Here is a 21,503-nt window from a genome sequence, read left to right as displayed (position 1 = left end):
CAAAGAAGAGTGTGAATAAGTGACCTTAAACAAGCCGAGTATCTGGTTAGGGCCAAGGATGGGACATACCCGTCACATCTGGTGGGACAACCACTAGGTCTGAGAGCCAGGTAGCAAAACGCTAGCTGAAGAACTGCCTTTCCCCAGGACACCTGATCACAACAGCTGTACACCTCCGAGTGAATCCTTTCAGGTAAATGCCACGAGAAATGCGCCATAATTGCTGTCGTTATTTATGGTACAGTAAGAGGTGTCAACACCGTTCCTACTGCGTGCTCCTATCTCCGTGTACCACTTGACTGCTTTAAACGGGTGCCAAGTCGAAGTGACTGGTTTTTGTGCTTGTTATCAAAAGTAATTCTTGTTAATTTTATTATATGCTTTAAAGTTTTATTTGGATAGGCTTAGCTATAAAAATTGGGATACGCTTTACCTTAAGACTTTGTGACTTGAGAGGGAAAAACCTAGAAAATTATCAGTTTTATTACTTTGAGCTTTCTCTGCATTGTATTTTTTTCTGATTAAATCCATGTGTTTACATATTTACACCAGAGATAGTGTGTTAGGCTAAAAAAAGGTGGCCCTGGTGCTCTGAAATAAGTATCCACACAAAGCATTTAGTGCACTACACATTCACACTTTCTTACACCCCACTAATTGAAAATAATCCCTTGTTTGTCATCCTCTAGCCTAAAAAGTAATTGGGGAAAACCAAACCAAAACAAAACAGTGCCAGAGCTCCACCTATCAGAAAGGCAGGCACTGAGAAACTGAATTTAATGACTCTAGTACTCACCAGGGATAGATTATCTAGCCATCTCATCAGCCTTGCTCATTGTTATTAGAGCAGCCCATTACCATATATGTATTTCTGACTGTTTTCCAAGCACTGAAATTGAGTACACGCAAGTAGTAATAGCCAGATATTTTATTTTTTCCATAAAGCAGACCTGATGATTTAGAAAATGTCTAGCTAATAGGCCCACAGAAGGCAAAAGGAGTTTAATGTTCAAGACCACTTAGAAGCAGTGTGTACAAGTGCTCCCTCCCTACTGTACATTAAATTATCTCTGAAACATATTACAGTGACCATAGGCATATCCAGCTATGGAAATCAGGCTCCTAGATTTTAAAAAGTGTATTTTTATGGATGAATGCATTGCTATAATTTAGCCCTTAATTTAGAAGAACACTTCAGTTTAATAACTTAAAGGGGAGAAATTGCGCTATGTACTCTCTTCAGGCTGTTCTCATCACAAGCTGTAGCCTTTATCCACCTCGTGTATTGACAGATCATAAACTTCCCAAAAGGATGAAAGATAAATACAGTTGAGAAGATTAGCACTCAGTGAAGGTGGTGGTATGCATTTGTGTACCTTTCACGTTAGGCGATCTAATGTTATGTGTATTGAAACTACTATCTGATATATCTACATGTTATTTATATTCTAAATTATTTTCTTAATTATAAGAGGCTTCCTAGAAATGCTATAAGCCTGTACTTCACAAACCCCCCATCCAATAAAGTGTTATTATACATTTGGTATTCCAGGTAATGGTCTGTAGTTCTGTTTTGGTAACACTTTTTTTTAGTTGTGTATCATGCTGATATACATATTCAATTTAGCATGCTGTAATAGTTAATTCAGTATCAGACTTACCGTAACATTGTGACTTCCAGTCTTACAAGTGAAGGCTAATTGCAGAAGCATAGCAAAATAAAATGAAAGGTGACACATGATGCCATTTTCTTGCAAAAGAATGATAAAAGGCTAAGTGGAAGAAGCAGCCACCTTTTAAACACATCTAGCTGTTGCCACAGAAATACAAACACATTAGAGCAGAATTGTTTAAAGAAAAAAAAGCTGGATGAAATCAGTTTTAATGTGCTGCAGCTGCAGCCTTTAGGCCTAGAGGACGTGGCAATTCTTTTTTTTTCTGTAGGAACAACTTACTGGGTAACGGCCATCAATCACACTTGATTGGGGAAAAAGCCCTAGGTAAGACTTCTCAGTAGCTTTATGGACCTGCAAGAGTTCAGCTCACCATTTGACTAACATGGCTTGCGCAATGTTTCTTTGAGATGTTTGTGGAGTTTTTCCCACTCTTACTTTTCCCAGTAACTTTTGGCAGGGTGTTAAAACTAGAATTGAGGACAAGACATTATGACAGCGTATAAATCTGGCTCACCTGTCTCCAAAGTACTGTGTAGCATTCTGTCCCACTCATCTGAAGGATACAACAGAGCTAGAAAAGGCCCTTATAGAGGCAAGGATGATGATCAAAGGTAAGATGAATAACTTCAAACTAAACTACTGTCTCTCTTCTATATTAAATGTGTGCATTGAATGCTACAGGGATTACTGAAGTATGAGCTGTACTGAAAGGCTGGATGGAGGCAGGCTGCTCACCGTCTTGCCCAATGTAGGAACTAGGTGTAATTATGAAGCTGGAAAGAAGCTTAAGAAAAAACAGCAGTGGTGGTTCTTAATGTGATGGAGGAAAAAAAACTGTGGAACTCCCCTACTAAAAAATGTGAGTGCCAGAAGTTTGTTTATATGGACAAGTTCACAGATGAGAAAGCTACTCAAAGCTGTAGTATATAGAAGAACTTAGATAAGGCTCTAGAAGTGCTCTAAATTGAAAATAGTTAAGGTGTTGGAAGAGTATTTGGGGGGGAAGCATCATCTATTTTTATCTTGTTTTCATATTTTCTTGGGCATTTCTTATGGGCCTTTGTGGAGTAGGATTCTGGGTGAGATGAACCTTGGTTTGCCCCAGTAGAGCCATTCTTAGGTGAGTGGAAAATTGCATTGTTCTTGGATGCAGGACTTTCAGATTCAGTAGCTATTAAGGTGTCAGCAAGGATAAAGGAGTTTAAGGCTTGAATGTTTTGTTTTGTTTTTTTTTAAGTCTACTAAGTGATTTAAAAGGAATTAATTTCTAAGCAGGGGGATGAAATTTTGTTATTGACAGCTACAACATAATTACTATAATTGAAATAAATATAAGCAAGTCTGCAAACCTACAATACTTCTCACTATGCTACTGAAAGATTTTCATACAGATTAGAGCTGCAGGACTTAAAAAGTAACTGTTAACAGAAACGCCAGCTAGATAGTGCCAGTAGCCCTAGTTCAGCAGTTTTACTGATACCAAAAAGCAATGCTTTTATTCCTCTTCATCAAAGACCCCCAGATAGAGAAAAGAACTCATAATAGAATTATGCCCAATTTTGATAGTCATTAAAAGGACGAAGTGCACACTTAATTCAGAAAGGACATAAGCCTTGGTGTTCAATCAAAATACAATCAATCAGTAACATTTTATACCTAACCAATTTCACATTATGATTTCTCCTTCAATGCTTAAGAGCAGTACTTTGGCACCCAGTTACAGGCAGATGGGAACGCAAACTTGTTTACTGAATGTTGAGTTTATGTCAAAAGCCCACAAGCAACTACAACAAAATATGATACTGTTTTATACCTTAGGTCAAAGGAAAATTTTTCAGAGCTAACAGGATTCCAAAGAAAGCTCACTAGGAGACAGAAGTGTAAGACTAACCCTACAGAGGACAAAGTCATTGTGGAATAAAAAGCTTTTTTATTAGATTTTTACAAAATAACTTGTAAAAAAAAATTTCACCTTGTATCGGATATATGCAATATATAAACTTACACATTCCTACTCACTGGCTCATAGATTCATAGTTTGTCTATTACTTCCTTCAAAGAGAAAGAACACCTGCATTTTTATGTAAAAAAAAACCCCAAAAAACAGATGAAGGCTCACCTATGTTTCTTCCTCCTCTGCTGACTTCAATCCTAAAAAGCAGATGGTGTGACAACAGTAGATTCATAGGGGTTATGGTTTCCTGCTACACGTTCTCTAGCAGCAAGGTCTCTTTATGAAGTTTGTTCCCTCACAGTTATCCTGGTTTCACTCTTGGGAGATATTTTGCTTTTCTCTTTTTAAAGCCAAGATGATTTTGTTGTTTCTGTTCATTGAACAGCCCCACTAAATCAGCACAACTGACAGGCAAACAATCTCCAGCAGAGTAAGGGCTGAGGACCCTCACACAATCTGGGAAGTTGTAACTGCGAACTGCATTCTCACACTTTGTCATTTATTTAAAATATCAACAGTTATTATTTCATCAGCCCAATGCATTCCACTTAAAGCTAGACTCATGCTGATCCAGTTCAGAGACCATAGAAAAACCTTCACAGAACCAGAACACTTTTATTATAGTGTTTAGACAAGTAGTTATCAGGTATCATCCAAAACTGTTCTCAAAACTAGAATTTAGATTTAAATTATCAATGTGATCAGTTGCATCTTAGTAAACAATACCATGATGCACAGTTATCTTTCATTAAGAAATACTGTAAAATATATACAAACATTGTTTCAGGCAAGTGTCCTTTTTGTAAGTGCGCAAGCTACATTTCTGAACAAGTGCATTTCTGAGCTTCAGCACTGAGTCCCATCAAGTGTACACAGAGGTCTCACCATAGTGTTTTGTGAAACCATCTTAATTACCTTTCAAAGACTCATTCTGAAAAAAATCACAAAGGTACAAGATTTATATACATAAAGGCACAGCAATTCTGTTGAAACCAGCTATGTTACAGTACAGAGTTCAATCAGTGCCTTTCATGCAACAAAGTTCACTAACAAATTTAAATCCTCTTCCAAGTAAAATTAACTGCAAAAGGACTGTATCCTCTTTTGGTAAAAAGAATAACCAGCTATTGTTTAATCAACTCAAAGTTACTACAGGAACCTGAAAGAAATAAATAAAATGTTTCTTCTTTGTCTAAATTAGCTCAACTTTCAAGGCTATTTCTCATCAAAAGAAAATAGTTTCCAACTAAGAGCAAAAGTGAAGTTTCATTTGTGGTAATATAACAGACTAAGAATGTTTCTATAGCAATAGTTTTATAAAAATTATATATATTATATAGGTGCTGTCCTAGAGGGCATCACCACCAGCTACAGAATAGCCAATTCTAAAGATAGATTAGGAATGGAGATAGAAGAAAACTTTGAATTCAGAGGACAAATTCACATCAGGTATAAATGAATTTATCATTAGAACTACATCCCTGGTTGGTCCAGCGCTCAAAAAGACTCCATGCAATGGACACACCAAGTGTACTTCTCCCTGTAATTGACTCAAAATCTTCTCCCCTTCTTCCCCCAGTACCAACTTCAGGTCGTAATTTCCGAAGCTTCAGAATTTTCCTAGACATCAGTTGCATCGAAAGAGTATTTGCACTTTTTACATCTGTCTGCAGCTGAATAATTAGAAGGCAGACTGTTTATTGCCATCAAGTTAATCAACTCCCAAAGCTTTGAGCTGTCGTTCAATCTCTTCATCTGATATAGTAGCAGATTTTGATGTTGATGCAGATGGTAAGCCTCTGGCAGCTGATGGAGCTTTGGCCATCTAGAAGAGGACAAGTTTTCTTCAGTCAAAATAATGCACATTATGACAAGCTGACTTCTAGAATAAGACTGTAAAATAAAGGCTGCTAAAATAAACGATTTTTAAAAAGGGAATGAAGGTGAAGAAGCACATAAACTGAGTAAAACTAGCCATACCTTTCCAGAGATTTCAATTCCTATCTCATCAAGCACTTGGTTAACAATATCTTGGCTTTCTTCCTCTTCATCAGAAGCATCAAAAATATCATCCAGAGTATCATTAACTTAGAATAAAGAAAAAAAAAAAATCCACAATGCATTAAGCAAAAAGGTTACTAAAATAATCTAGTACCGTCTTTCTACCCTCTCAGAATGTAGTAGTAATACCACTGTATAAGCTACCAACAGAAAGCACCTATACACCTATATATTGGAAAGGCTTTCTTACCTCTGCCTTGCAAAGCCTGTGAGCACAGCTAGAGCAACACCAGGCATGACTGCTTTTATAACAATGTTTAGTTTCACCAAAATAACTCAGTTGCTCCATCTCCCCCCTACTAGATTTTAACATTTCTTAAAAACACCTTCTACAGTTCCTTAAAGATTCCAATCCTCTTCCTCCTCCAAGTAAGTTTTGAAATTGTTAACTACGCAGCAATACAGTTTTGTACAGTTAAGGTGTTCATATCTTGCTCAATAATATTGTTTGGAGTCTGTGCTACTTACTATGGCCAACACAGTGGGAAGGGACTGGGATAGGAAGGAGACTGTGTGAGCGACTCCAGGAAGTTTGGTATTATTTAGCTGACAGTGAACAGATGCAATTGGGAACAAGAAACTTGCCACCCCCCCAAGAATTCTGTGGCTTGAAATAAAAAAGGAGACAAAACCATCCCATACCACCACGTACATAAAGCTGTGATTATCAACAGTATCTAAATTCCCAGATGAAAAAGCCTATAAGCTACAGAAAGGGCAATTTTTCAAGTCCCTCTACCAGTTACGTCAGCAAGGTTTTGAACTGGTCTCAAACGCCCTTCCCTCTCAATATGTTCTTTCTAGAAGTATGACGGGCGTTTTGCATGAAGATGAGAATTCTAGATTTAGTATCTAGAGCTACTAAAAAGCCTAAGACTCAGCCTCCCTGCTCAGACATGCATTATTTTGTTTGGTCTTCATTTTTGCTGTCTATCTCATTAATTGCAGAAATAAAACTTCAAGCATTGGTATTTCTAGACTAGTTCTACCCTTCCAAGAGCACTGTGGGCTGCAAACAGCTGTTCCCTGCAGTGCAGAACTTACTCATTTCTTCAGTCATTTCCATCTTCATGTTTTCCTTCTGGAAATTCTGCATAGTTTGTAGTGTCTTTTGTGGATCCATTTTCTTATTAACTGCTTGCATTGTCTATTAATATTGAAAAAACCCTTCATCATACAATGAGACATTAGTAAATACCAATATAAACATTAAGAAGGAATAAGACTTTTCTAATTAAAAAACTTTCAGTCCAAATTTCACTTTGACTCTTTGTATTCTATGGGAACTGTAGATATACAACAGATCAATAATACAGTCTGCACCTAGTAAGAAATATTGCTATCTACTACCCTAATAGATATGCTTTTAAATGTATGCGCCTTTCTTGCACCATGACCCTTCTTCTGGCCTTATATTAGGAAAAATCTGCCTGATCTAAATTAGAAGAATTGGATAACATTTCCTAACTTATAGGCTATACACTTTAAAGAGGTAAGTGGCTGCAGGTTTTTTATTCAGTAAGGAACATGTATTTGAACCACCACTAGAGGACAGCCATTAAATTGCAATTGTTTCTCTATGTTATAACTTAATGGAAAAACTACTTTTCTCTGAAAGGCAAATATTGAAGTGTTCAGGAGTACATATTAGCTTAGGCTGATCCTTTGTAATGGGTAGAGAACTTTTTGTGACAGTGTAATAAACTTCACCTGTTTTACTACAAGTATGCAGCACTGCCTTTTCAGGTATTGGTATTTAATACTTTCTTCTTTCCTAAGCAGCAAGCTATTGCATCTCTCATGGGATGTCAAAACTTAAATACAAACATGAGCAATTCAAACAAAGTCTAACCGTCTTTGAGATGGTAAAAGTATTTGTTAATTGAAAGGGATGCTATCAAGCTACTGCAGCTACTACTGGCTTCCTAAAAGCTTTTCTGCCTTCATGTCTGAGTTTAAAGTGACAATGTATTATGCTTCTAATGTTACCTCATAGTCACATTATTTGAAGTTAAAAAGTTGTTCTGAACTTAGAGGGTGTTGGTTCTTTAGAATTCTTTTACAAAAGTTACAGGCAGACTTCAAGAATATTTACACTAAACTGATACAGAGTTTATATATCTTCAAACAATAAGGATCAGATGCATGACTAAAAGAAACAAGTAAATATTAATTTGACTTTACTATGTCCAAAATTAGTACCATACATGCTGAAAAGTACATAGAAAAGACCGAAAGCTTCGCATTCATATGATGCAACTGATGCCATATAGTTTTCACTGATGATTGGATGAGATTAATAATAGTTTAAGCTTCAAAATGAATTACAGTACTTTTTTTTTTAAAGCTTCCCATGTTGATAAGGCAGCATAATCACTTTAAAAGTGATCAAAAGAATTTAACACCTTCCTCCAATAGTGTTGCACAAACTAGTCCATAGAAGTACCTGCTGTGTTTCAAAAACCATCACTTTCCTGGATGATGGTTAATTTATTTTTTATTTTTGGGGGGTTTTTTCGACCGACTTAACCTCCATAATTAGGCTAATGACACTTTGGTTTTGAGAAATTTAATCCAAGGCATCTCATAGATAAAAACAAGTCAACCATGTAATAATTAAAAAGCAGGACCAACTTGTTCACATGGAACACTGTTGTAAGAATACCAATTAAGCTGTTTAACTTGTCTGGTTGTACAGTCAGACCAGCCTCTGCTTTGCTGGTTAGTCACAGAGGATGGAAAGTTTGCTACAGAGCCACAACTCTGTATCACTGAATGGCTGGTATCTGTCAACATGCTGTTTCTAAAAGCCATCCCACAGAAAAGCCTTAGCAGTAACTACTTTTTGCACTGAGTTGCATTGCATTTCTGTGTTTAACTGGCACGTGACTGGATTTAACTTGGACTGGGATAAAAGCACACCTTGTCTACGATGGTGCGTGCTAATTCTGTTTCCTACATCTCAAGGTGAACAATCCTCCTCGCCAAAAGCAAACTCCCTATTTATCAATTCAGGGAAATAGTGGAAGTTCACAACTAACTTGGATAACTGAGATCTTTCAGACACTTTTATGAGATGAGATTTGTGAGAAAACTTAATGTAATACTGTTTCCTTAGATCATGGAGAGTGAGAATGACAGGGAGCCCCAGATTAGATTTCCTTAGGAACTTAAGATCTGAAGCAATAACCTACTTTTAGCACAAGCCATAAAGCTACTGTGACACACTGCTTTGATTTCTAGATGATGCATGCCCTACTTTTCCCCAATAAAAATAGCTTGTGATGAGATATACAGGCAAGACACTGTAGCAGCATGGTTTGGGGTTTTCTGATGTACTGAAAGAGTTCTTCCACTGGCACTAGAGTTTATTTTTATCGTGCAAATATTTGACAGATGTTTAGCCCAAGAAAATATGCTTAGTTAGGTGCTAACTGGCAGGATTGACTAGACAAAAATTTCATAATATGAATCAAATTACATTTCCCTACCATATCCTCAACACCATTTGAGATATTAAGCAGTAAGTTTTATCCCTTCAATTATCTTATACAAAATAACACAGTTTAACTTTTGCAACCATATGCTGCATTTTAATGTAAGAGAATGTCCTGTAATGCCTTACTTTTGCTGTAGTTGACATAGCTCCTGCCATCTTCATCTGAGAGTTCATGACCTTTGTTTGAGTCGACATAGAAGTAACTTTAGAGCTAACAGCATATGTTCGATTTTTCTGCTTCCGCAGTTGTACAAGCTGTTTTGCTAGCACTTTACAGGCTTCTTTGTTACCAGTCTTAGCCATTTTCTTTATTTCTAGTTCCTGTTAAAAAAGGCGTAAGATTAATTCTACAGAATTTTCATTCTGCACTAACAATTAAATTACAAAAGTTAACTATCCTCTTGATTACTTTTTTGTAAGACACTTAAAGTTATATAAATAGTCTTCCTTGCTTTTCTACCAAGGCTATTTAGTAGAAGAAATGCAATGCTGTTATGATTTGACCAGAAAAGAACAGAGCAAAACTGAATTATAGTATGGTAACACACAATTCCCCAAAAGACTTAAACTTCTGCCTAATGTCACATTCACTTACATGTGCACGTTCAATTCCGTATCTAGCTAGGGAGTAACATGAAATTATTATGTCCAGCCAATTATTAGTGCCATGACTCCCCGATTTCTTGTATTCATGGGCAATCAAGCCACATAACCCATGGAAGAAATGGGGAGTTCATAGGTTCTTTTTAACACTTTTTCAGCCTTGAGAGAATCTCATAAACTTTGGGGGAAAGAAGTATATCAAGTTAGATGACCAATAATTATAGAGTGTTTGCCCACATAACTTAGCTGGACTTAACTTAGCACATAGTAAAAGCGATATAATTTATCTACAATAACATGTGCTTAAACCTTAAGACAGGTGCTTTCGGCTTACAAGAAAAAACCCAAACTCCAATCTATCAATTTAAGGAAAAAACAGCAAGGTAACTAGCCCAGAGGTATCAGGAAAAAGTTTGGTACAAATAATCCTGTCAAGTGGAATTTTTCAAAGTATGCCTTCTGATTTGTGACTTGGTAATGTAAACTTTTCAACTAATTTTTCCTCTTCAGCCTTTTCAGGGAGGGCTTGCCACAGTACCTCACTTCTTTGTATATGCCCAGTTGTACAATTTGATTTTTTACCATTAAGTAAAAGTAGCCTTTGAAGACCAGCATTCAACTGTGATTCTTCAAGAGAATATACCTGCTACAGGAATACAGCTGCTTTGCTTTATGCGCACTGATGGTCCAGGAAACTGCTTTTATAAGAAGGTATGTTGCTCTGAAAAGGTAAATGCTGGTCACCAGGATATGCAAAACAATCATGTTTAAAGGCAAGCACAAACTGGCTCACTGCATTAGCTTTAGTAGTAGGAAAGATCATGGTTAAGTTTACTATAGAGATGGCACTGGCTCGAGATCTGCTCTGTAAAACCATACTTTCTGAAAGGCTGTGTCGTACATACTATCTTTAATCCAAGAAGGTACATATCAGCAAATAAGGAGCATAAGACTGTTTAAACATTAGTGGCCTGAAATATAAGTAAAGCTGTCCTCTTTTTAAGTAACTCACAGAGACCACAAAACCAAATTCCTATAGCATGCCCAGAACATTATCTCCTTGTTTCATACATCAAGTATTGTGAAGGACAGGAGGGATTAGTTTGCATACTAGCAAACACTAGTTTGCACCCTAGTTTTATGAGCAAACATTTCAAAATAGGGATTTTTCTCACTGAAACACCTATGTAGCATTTATAACCTTATTTTCAAAGCAAAATACAAACCTACACCAACTATTTGGTAAATCACCACAGATAATCCAGCTGCAGAAATTAAACCCTAGATATAGATGATTTTATTCTTAATTGAGAAGAATTGGGGTAAAGACCTGTAATACATTATTTGCTTTTGAGAAGTTTGGGGCAAGCTTATTGAAGTCAGTCATGTTCTTCTGGAAGAAGAATAAAATTCACATAGTCATATGAGGTTACTGAACTGAAACAGAAATGTCTGAATACTTTAAGGTATTTTTATACATGAGATTACTATAACTGGGTTTTCTCAGAGCAGTACCTCACAATTAAGGGAAAAAAAAGTCTCTGAAGAAAGTACGTAACAATCTTCTGAGATTGACTGGCAGGCCCTGGTTCTTTTTTACCTGACCTGACTCTGAAAATTAATATTTATTGTCCATTGATTCTCCTCTCCTAACAGCAAATTTTAACTTTTTCAAAGACCTATTTCACTTCTTCTTTCTTTTTCTCATCAGAAACCCAACACTTCCAAAACAATTTACTTTAGTAATCAAAACTTCAGCATGAATATTCATGAAAATTAAGGTTATTTCCAGAGTCAAAATATTTCATACTGAAAAATGCCTTATCTGTGAGTAATCTATTATATCCTACATGTTCCAAGCTTCCTGAAACAATTTCTCTGACCTTTTTTAGTTTATTATTCCCAGCTCTTGGTATTCATGCAACCTGCTGCCATGAAATAACACCTCAATAGCTACTGAAACACTGGCTGGATTTGCATAGCTTTTCCCACAGTCTGTGCATGTCTTCATGCATCAAACCCCACCATCTGTCACATCCATTTATCCAATTATACTGCCACACAGGTGCAGCATCCATTCACTGAATATTTGATAGCTCACACACACAAAGTTTTAAATAGATCTTAATTTAGGCAGGTAGTTTTACTAGTTTTAGGGAAGTTCTATATGAATGAAAATAACAACCCTGTAGGGTATTCATGATACTCTATGGTTTCTCAAGTACTCTCTCCCGCTGGAAAGTCATGGTAACATATGATAGCACTGACAATTCTTTCAGTTTTTCCACCACAAGACCACTGATTTACAAGCCTGTTAAAAAAACAAAAAAAACCCCAAAAAACCCCAAACTTCTGAAGGATAGAGAATGCTAAGAATGGAAAGGAAAAATAGATGTGGTTATTTAATCTGAACACCTTGTTTCAGGCTTTTCCTATATTAAAGTCTGAGAATCACTTTTAGATTAGTAATTTTTTTCCAACACAGTTTTAATAACTGAAGTCAAAAAGGGGAAGACAACTGTTTTAGTGTTCAAATATTATATGTTGAGTTGTATCTTTAGCACCTGCATGTTTTTGGTTATATTGGGGGGGTGTGGGGTTTTTTTAAAGAGTAAAATAAAGTTCCCTGCTCTACTTACCAGCTGTTTTTCCTGTTTTTCAAGTGCTGCTCTATCTCTGGTTATAGCCCTCTGTGTACCTCTTAACTCTCGATTTTGCTCCTTTATTATATCTGGAAAGAAAATATTTATAGCTGAGAAAAGTTTCCAATACTACATAAACATCTGCTAAGCACTCTGCAGACATGCAGTATATGTTTGACAGCCTTCCTTCGTTCGGAATGAGCTGCCAGCTATCAGAGAATCGTCAGCATTTCAAATATATGAAATATTAGCAAAATAAAGTTCTACATATACAAAATTATTATGTTTCAGCAGCATAGGCCATATCCCATAACAAAAAGGCTATTTTACCTAGGATGTTTCTTTGCACTATAGCTATAGCAAGAGCCTTAACCACACAGGAAGACGTAGGTACACACACTTTTCTGCAAGTTCAGCCCTAACTCAGCAATAACATATTTGCTGTAATTCCACTGCTTTTCAACAAGTCAGGCTTAACCACAATTGGTAGATCAGCTGAAGAAATCTTATTTATGAGACCTCAGAGCAGTTAAGGAGTTCTCAAGTCCATTAAAACAATGGCGATACTCCTAGATGCAAGCCCTGGATCCTACTCTTCTCTGTCCTTTTCTGGTTCGATGGAGGTTACCCTGCTCCACAAATGCACCACACCTGTGCAGCCCAGCTTCAAGTCAGACTATAAAGCAACAGTGTTTGAACTTTTTCAATTAGGAGTTGCTTAAGAATATTAAGATATAGAATTGGAGGCCTTTATAGGAAATGAAGTTTTCTGACAACTGACGTAGCCAGTAGAAGCTTGAACACTGTCTGTCAGGTGAAACATACCATCCTTCATAGGAGTTTTGTCCACAGTACTGTTTTAAAATTATTTACTGGTAACATCCAATTATTAAAGCAAGTATTATTCACAATATAGGCATCAATCATGCTAGTTGCAATTAACTTTTGTTAGAATTTACAGCATGTGCTTAGGTGTGATTCACCTGGGCAAAGGTAGAGAGCTCTGCATCCTCTGACCTTTATAGAGGAAAGAAGCCAGTACTTTTAGGAAAACATTAATCTACTCCTCATGTACATGTCTACATGGCATTAGATAAACTTTGGGTGGGAGTTTAAAAGAAGCAGACTGTCACATTTGTTTAGGGCAATTTGGTCCAATCCACAGACGTAACATCATTGCGGGGCACTGCCGTTGTACTTACAAAGTTCGAAGCACATGAAAATCAACACAAACAGACAGTTACTAACAGAAATAAAGGCACGAGGGATAAATTCTAGGAACTGCAGCCAACCTTTTCATTTTGTAAGGCTTGCAACAATTTTTCTGCAAACAGAAAGAAGCATCTATGTTCTTCATTCCCACAATCAGAAATGCTGTAAAACATCCATTGCTGAAATTATTTCAACATTAATAGGTTTGAATCAGAAAACCCCCAAACTGTCAGTGGCATTTTAAAGAGGGCATATATGCTACCCCCTCCTACCAGTTGTTTTTGGCCAAATACTCCAAACAGACTCTGTGAAGAGAGACCTGTTTTTATTGTGCTACTACTGCTCCAAGAACTACACATAAAGCATCTTCAGGAGATGCAGACTTTTCAATGGACAATAACGAAAAGCTGAAAAATTACATGGAATACAACACTGAGTTCTTCACAACAGCAACGCAGCCGTGAAAACTGTTCTGAAAACAGTGCTACAGGCAAGTCATTTTGAAAGCAGACAATCTTATATTACTTGCGCATCTGCACTTGCGTAAATGAAAGAAAAAGCTTAATAGCTGCGTACAAGACTTGTCTCTTCTAACTACAATAACTATTAAAAAAATAAATCCTTTAGCATAGAAAGCTGGAGAAGTAAGAGCTTCAAGACGATAAGGAACAAGAACTGTACTTAAGTCAGGTGACAATAAGGGCGAGCACAATGCTTATTTCTGTTGTTTCTGATCTCACACAGCGGCTCAAGCTAAGGATAGCAATAAACCAAAACCAACAGCTATCTGCAGTTTACAGGCCCTTTCATTTGTTTTTGCAAGTGAAGGCCGAGGTGAGAACTTGGTTCTTGTTTCTCTGTGATAACCGACACAAATTTCTAGCTTTACTCCAGCAGGCAGAAGACGACAGGGCATTCCCGATACAGCCTTTTGCCGGTGGCCGCTGCCGTGTGCCACGCCACCGCCTCGCCTCGCACACCCAGGTGAGGAGGCAGCACCTCCATTCCTTGAAACAGGTTGGACAAGAGACATCCACAGCAGGGCCTGACCTGGCCCCTGCAACCCGCCTTGGTCACGGAAGCTTTGTTAGGCGCTGTGGAGCTTCTGGAGAGCGCATATTCCCAATTATAGTCAGACTTCAAGCCCTCCGTGCCCAAACCTCTGGGCCTTCCCCCCTTCTCAGGTGTTGCACCAAAACTGGGAAGAGCCAAACGAAAGACACGTATTCTCCCACGGTGACACACAATTGGTGGATGCACCGCGTCATTTCTGGCGAGCCGTTTTCAAAAGAGGACCCACCTGATTTGGCACAGGGCACCCAACGTGCCAACCCCCCGGCCAGCCTCTGCCCCACAGCCACGCGCGGGGCGCACGGCTTTGGAGAGCTGAGGCAAGAGATCTCTTTTTTTTTTTTTTTTTTTTGGCTTTACTTTGGAGATCGTTATTTCCACGTAAGTTTAAGCGTTTTGTTGACGGGCCGGCTACAAAAACGTCAAGATCCAACTTGTTTTAGGGCCGGCGCACAAAGCCGAGGGAGCGAGCGGTGGCGGCGCGGGAGCCGCCGCCTTCTCCCCGCCGCCCAAACCCGCTCCCGCCGCCCGGCACCGCTCGCCTCCCCCCGCGCTCTCGGCTCCAGCAACTCTCCGCGGGGCCTGTTTTGTTCCCTCGCCGCCAGCGACAGACATTCCTCCTCCTCCACCCACAGGCAGGATCACCAGGGCCCGGCTCCCCCCACCTCGCCCCGGCTCGGCCGCCCCACAAGGCCCGATGCCCCGGAACCCCCCGCCTCGCTGTCCCGGGGGGCCGGCCCGGCCCGGGGACTCTCCCCGCCGCCCCGCCCGGCCCGAGCGCCGCCCGTGAGTCACCCCGGCCGGGCCGTGGCCTCTCTTCTCCCTGGGAGCTCCCGCTCCGCCGGGACACAGGGCCCGAGGCCGCCCCGCAGGCACCGCCACCACCCCCGGGGCTCCCGCTCCCCCACCCCGAGCCCCGGGCCGGGGCCAGCCCCGCGCCCGGGACCGCGCGAAGGCGGGGGGGGGGGGGGGGGGGGGGGGGGGCAGCCGCCCCCGGGCTGCGAGAGGGGCGGCGGGGCCCTCTCCCGAGCGCCGCCCGCCCCGCTCACCGTCCACAGTCTTCTTCTTAAAGAGCGAGGCCATAGTGGACGCCAGACCCGCTACCGCCGGACCCCCCGCCGCCACCTCGCCCGGCTCCCGCCTCCTCCTCCGGTGACCAGGAAGCGGCCGGGCCGCGCAGACCCGCCCGGCTCCGCCTCCCCGCCGGCGAGGGGCGGGGCGGGGCGGGGCGGGGCGGGGCCGCCTCCCCGGCGGCGGCTGGGCACGGGGTCCCTGCCGGGGCTGCCGCAGCACGGGGGGGGGCGAGGGGTCGCTTCTGCCCCCTCGCCGCCCGGGTTTCTCTCCGCGCGTGGGCTTGGTCACCACGAGCCGTGGGAGAGGGGCGCTGCGGGACCCCCCCGGGCGCCGGGGGGACGGGGCTGGGACCCGGCGTGGGGAAGCGCCCCCGGAGGGGCGGGCCGCCGCGGCGTCCCGCTCCGTGCGTGGTTTAGGTTTTCTTCGCGTATATTTAATTACTAAAAATTAATTAACTGCAGCAGCGAAGCGCTCTTCGGGTTCGCCGCCTCTCCCCGTGCGACCACCCGCGTGGGCAGCTGGAGGGATTTGGGCTCGGATTGCAGTTTAAGCCTTTCGCGTGGGGTTAGTTTCTGCCCGTGACGCGTGGAGCGCTGGGCCACAGCACACGCGTGTTGGTGCTGAGTTGTACGCTGAGCACAGAGCTCCAGCAGCCCTTGCAAATACACCGTGGGGTTTGGGTTTTGTTTGTTGTTTGGTTTGATTGTTTTGTTAAGGAACATGCCAGCTTTGGGCCAGCATCCTGAGACATTTCCATGCCTAGGGAGCTGATAATATGTTAATTTTTTTACGATAAGCCTTTTCCTGACGATTATAGCTACTGTGGTGTGCAAGATGTAAGACTATGGAAGAAAGGAATCATAATTTTCTTGTGTTTCATTGTCTAATTACAATCCTTAATTTTTAATAAGATAGTTTATAATGTAGCTGTGGTTTTGTAATTGGTAATTACCTACATACACATCGTGACCTTAGCAAATAAAAAAGGAGATAGAGTAAAAAATACAGAGACATTGGTTTGAATACTAGCTTGATATACCTTCACTTACTTCAAAGTGTTGGGGGGTTTACATTAATTTACAAGGAAAAATAAGTGATTGGGATGTAGTAGTGCATTTTGATAGCTAGGTATAAATTTAACCTGAGGAAGAATTGTAAGTTTATAGTGGCAGTACCCTAATAAACTACACTTTTATAGCCTTGCATGGAAAACCAGTCTATTAGAATATTATAATAGCAGCGTAAAGATGTATGTGGATGTAGGAAGGTACAAACTATGTATTTGGTGTCAGTATTTCTTGATTTTCTGTAAACACTAATTTTACTACAAATATCAAGTTTTCATTGTTTTTCACTGATTGTGCTAGACTGAAATCCAGATCATGTGTGATGACATAGCTACTATGGAGGTTTAGCAATTCACTATGAGATAAGTAAAATATCCTTTACAAGTTTATTTCTGTATATCTGTACTGTCTGTTAGGTCAGATCAGCCAGAGAAGAGTTAGTAAGCAAAACTGAAATCCTGGCTTTGAAAGCGCACAGATGAAGGGGAGGAGAGCGCTTGTAATTTAGTTTCAGTTCCCCACTTTCCTTGGGAGAGAGGTGGGACTCTTAAACTATGGGGTACTCTTAAATTGTGCTAATTAGCTGTGAGACCAGAAAAGCATTTTTCCACAACATTTCTTCATGAATGTTTACTTGTGATGAGGTAAACAAAGATGTCCATAATAGGCTTTATGATTGCAATAAATAAAGTATGTCTGAGCTATTGCTTGCCAAGAATTACTTTTTTTGTGCTATAAACCTGAATGCTGGAATGCTTGATTTGAATTTTTTTGGTAGTAGTGATAGAATAAGAGAAGGCCTTGAATTTATCCTCTAAAAGAATAATGCTTAAACTTTAGTATTTCATTTAAATTATCAATGTTCTGTTTCAGGATCTATTTGCAAATCAAAATATAAAAAGGATATCTTAGTCCTTTATGCTATAGACAAACTTTAAAAATCAACCAGATGGCATAAATAACCTTTCCTTAGTGACTGTATGCAAATATCAGTAGCAAACAAAAGCAGGGACTGTGTATTTTCTGGTTGTGAGATACTGAGTAGAGTTAGACACAAGAACTGGCTCAGAAGGATGTTACAATACCCTGCATTAATTGGAAATTGAGCACCTTCAAATAAAGGTATGAAAAATGGATTTGGAGAATAAAAGCAGATTAATGGCAGTAGCTGGTATCTGTTCCACAGTTATACTTAGAAAAAGGTGGTATGTGTGTTTGTTTTTATACATACATATAAGCTACTCTAACATTGGTCCATTGGAGTATTTAAGTAGATTGTGAATTTAAACCAGGTGACTAGGTTCAGTCATGTTCAGGTACTCAGATGAAATGACTGCTATGAGGAGAGCCTTACAAATCAGAGCTTTTGGGTACTGTTCTTTAGAATTGTAGATAAAGAGGCTGATTTGGAAAAATACTTTTCTGGTATACTCTCAGGAGAAAAAGGATAGATGAGCTTTCAGGCATATGAGTCTTGAAGAACCTCTCAAGGTTATGCTTTAAATCTTTTCAAGCTTTCTAGCTATATCAGCTGGTCTAATTAAAGTTATTAGTCTTCCATATCTCCCTTTCTAGGGTGAGGGAAGTATTGCAAGCAAGCTTTCGCTGACAAGCTAAGGCACACCATCTTGGGATGCTTTATGGATTATGACCCAAATTCAGTACTCTGTTTGATCTATTCTGGGCCTGCCTAATTTCTTATCTGCAGGTATAAGGAAATTAAATGAGGCCACGTGTAGTAAAGAATGTAGTGGGTACATTGAAAATTACAGGACCCTGAATGAGATAAATGATCAAAGACTGGTATAAATGTATTGTTATACGAAATACAGAGCACTTAATGGGTAAAATAAGGTTATGAGGAGAAGTGTCTGGGGCCTCAGCAACTGACTGTCTTCCAAATCCTGAAATAACTGAGGACAGTAACAGGACAGGACTCAGTAACGCTTTACTTTATCCTGGAGGAGCTTCACTGAAATCAGATGACATGGCACTTATACACGTAAGAGTTTGTGAGATCGTGCTCTAAAGGCTCTGCGACCTTTTTGTATGAAGGCAGACTGAGTTAAGAGGAGGACAGAAAGGAAAAGGCAGGGGGAGAATTGCAGATCCTAGAGAAGGTCAGGCTGTAGTTCAATTCGACACTTGAATTTCCTTCCCGAGTATGAATCTCCTGTGGCATAGGCTGAATGTTATGGCAGCGTTAAAATGTATGGCTCTGCTGAAGTCTGCGTGTGTGTCACGATGTTACGTCTAATTGCATTCATTAGTGAGGGCGCTTGGAAATTGGAGTATACTCTCCAGGGTGGGGAGGTGATGGCAACACACTTGCTGGGCAAAAATGTGAGATGCTGGGAAGAGGGCGAGGCAGAAACAGGCAGGAGAGGATTGGTGGCCGTCACAAAAGGTGTGTGTGGAAATTTTTGAAGAAGAATAAGGGGTTAGAAACAATAAGTGAAGAAGGCCTTAGAGGAGAGGATAAAGATGGAGAAGGGCAGTGGAAATGGTGCAGCTCTAAGATGTTGGAGGTTCCCTCTGGTACTGTGGTTCTGAAATTCATTTTCTCTGCCCTGTTCACAATTCAATCACTCATTTATGTGTACAAGTATATATAAATATAAAAATGGTTTATACAGTGCATCTCGCCCTCACCTTGCAGAATAGACAACTTACCAGCAACTTTTGTGGAACACTCAAGAATTTAAAAGTACCTCATTCATAGGAGGAAAGGGGGTTTCACATCTAGCAAATACACAGGTATGAAATAACACTTAGACACACTGAAATTAAAATTATGAGATAGATTTCATAAGGGAAAAAATTGTAATCATCTACAAATAACAGCAGTAGTGAATTACTGTCAAGTAAGAATAATGCCAAAATAAATGAGGTTGCAGTGGGAAACAAGGCAGCTACAGAACAATCAGTGAATTATCCATTTGGAAATTTTTCATAATTCTAAACATTTTAATTTTCCCAAAAAAGGATATTTTTCATTATATTTAAAATACTGAGGAATGAGGTGAATCTGAAATAGCTGAATGTCTTGCTTCCCCTCTGTTCACAATTTAAGTTGAATTGTGCGTGTATGTGAAGCAGAGTGTATTGTTGGTTTTACAATTAACTTAATTATTTCTTTCTTTCTCTGCCTAAAAAGGATCAATTGCCACTAGACTGCTACTCATCTATGCCTTACAGCACACAGGGTATACAGGATAGAGAGAAATACACATTTAGGTGTGGAAGCATGGTTTGATTTAATTTGTTCTTGTCCAGACTGTGTGACATCTATGGAGATTGAAATTGTCTTTTTATGTGAGAGGGGCTTTGTGATATGTATGTTTTATCTGATAATCCATCGAATTCACTTGACAGGCTCCTGAGGAATTAAAAAATGGCAAGAATGAGTTAAAGAAATTCTGTAGTATCTTGAATGTGAAAAGTTACTGTAGAGTTTGTTGAAGAGCTTTTATCGAGCAGCAATGCTGAACGTTTAAAGAATGTCTTCATCTTAATTTTGTACTCCTGAATTTACTTATGAACAATTCTGGAGGAAAAAAAACAACCAAACAAAAAACAAACAAACAAAAAAACCCCAAACAAACAACAACAAAACAAACAACAAAAAAAAAAAGGAAAAACAAAAAAAAAGAAAAACCCAACCATGCTTAATATGTGTAAGAGACTAGGCAAGTAATTTTTTGCTGTTGCATGGAAACAGCATTTCCCTCCTTATGGAAATCTGGTTTTAATGATTATCTTGATTGGTGATAATAAGATACTTTTGAGTTGCAGACTACATCTTTTATAACCTTCACATCTGATTGCAAGGTTCTTCCTTGGTGAAAGAGCAAACACTTTATTTTAAAATAGTGCCATTACTTTGTACAAGCAGGTTTAGTTTTACTTCGGTAATCAAGTACAGTGGGACATCACATTTCTGTAGGGCATTCATGAAATCAAGGGTTATACTTTTAAAAGCATTTGCTTGCAAATATCATATCTTTAAATGACTTTGCCCAAGGAGATAAGGAAATCCAGGCTGGCAACAAAATAGGTAAATACTGTTAGCATTTTATCACAAGCTTCAAGAACTCCTCAAGGCATCAAGTTCAAAAAAAAAGAACGAGTGATTATGGGGAGGATATTTATTATTACAAACCACAAAGTCAACAGGGACTGCTAAATGTTCTTACAGTCATTATAGCCTATCTCATGTTAATTCTAGCCCGAAGCACTGTGACTCTTTATGTGCAGAGATAATGGGGGATAAAACTGTATTTTTAGTTTAGCAGCAGATTCCTCCCAACCATGGAAAATAAATTAGAGCGCTTTGCAAACTAAAAATGATTTGGGCTTTGAAGGAATTCCCAGCAATAATATACAAGACTTATTACCTTGGGTAGTTAGAGGGTCCTGTATGTTTATGGCTGATAGTAGTCATTTTGATTGAATATTGCCTCAGTAACTTGTTTTGAAATAATTTGCCCTGAACCCAAATCCATTGATCCTAAAGAGAAGACCTTTTTGGTAATGTTGTTGTTTGTACTTCCTATTTGTATCTTAGATAAAATTCAGTGTATGGTGCCAAAGCAAAATGCTGCATTAATGGTAAAGTTGTTGTATTTAACTGAACTGGAATTC

General features: G+C 39.5%; 1 protein-coding gene across 1 annotated transcript; it reads right to left on the bottom strand.

Annotated features, from left to right (window-relative positions):
* Positions 1-4,225: 4,225 nt before the first annotated feature.
* On the bottom strand, positions 4,226-15,920 carry CHMP2B (charged multivesicular body protein 2B). Its single transcript, XM_032988238.2, has 6 exons — positions 15,768-15,920; positions 12,433-12,524; positions 9,317-9,511; positions 6,736-6,838; positions 5,611-5,717; positions 4,226-5,455 (listed from the first exon to the last, which is right to left on the bottom strand). Exons 1-6 carry the CDS (start codon positions 15,799-15,801, stop codon positions 5,342-5,344), a joined length of 645 nt encoding a protein of 214 aa, XP_032844129.2. The 5' UTR covers positions 15,802-15,920; the 3' UTR covers positions 4,226-5,341.
* Positions 15,921-21,503: the final 5,583 nt, after the last annotated feature.

This window comes from Tyto alba, unplaced genomic scaffold (genome assembly GCF_018691265.1).
Source record: "Tyto alba isolate M040663 unplaced genomic scaffold, T.alba_DEE_v4.0 Super-Scaffold_14, whole genome shotgun sequence".
Lineage (NCBI taxonomy): Eukaryota > Metazoa > Chordata > Aves > Strigiformes > Tytonidae > Tyto > Tyto alba.
Note: the sequence above shows the minus strand (reverse complement) of the source record. Positions and strands in the feature narration are given on the sequence as shown.

Coding starts and splice junctions, on each gene's coding strand:
- CHMP2B (XM_032988238.2), bottom strand. CDS start 15,801: ATGGCCTCGCTCTTTAAGAAGAAGACTGTGGACG. Junction 12,525..15,767: donor TAAGAAGAAGACTGTGGACG/GTGAGCGGGGCG, acceptor TTTTCTTTCCAG/ATATAATAAAGGAGCAAAAT. Junction 5,718..6,735: donor GGAAATGACTGAAGAAATGA/GTAAGTTCTGCA, acceptor CTTTATTCTAAG/TTAATGATACTCTGGATGAT.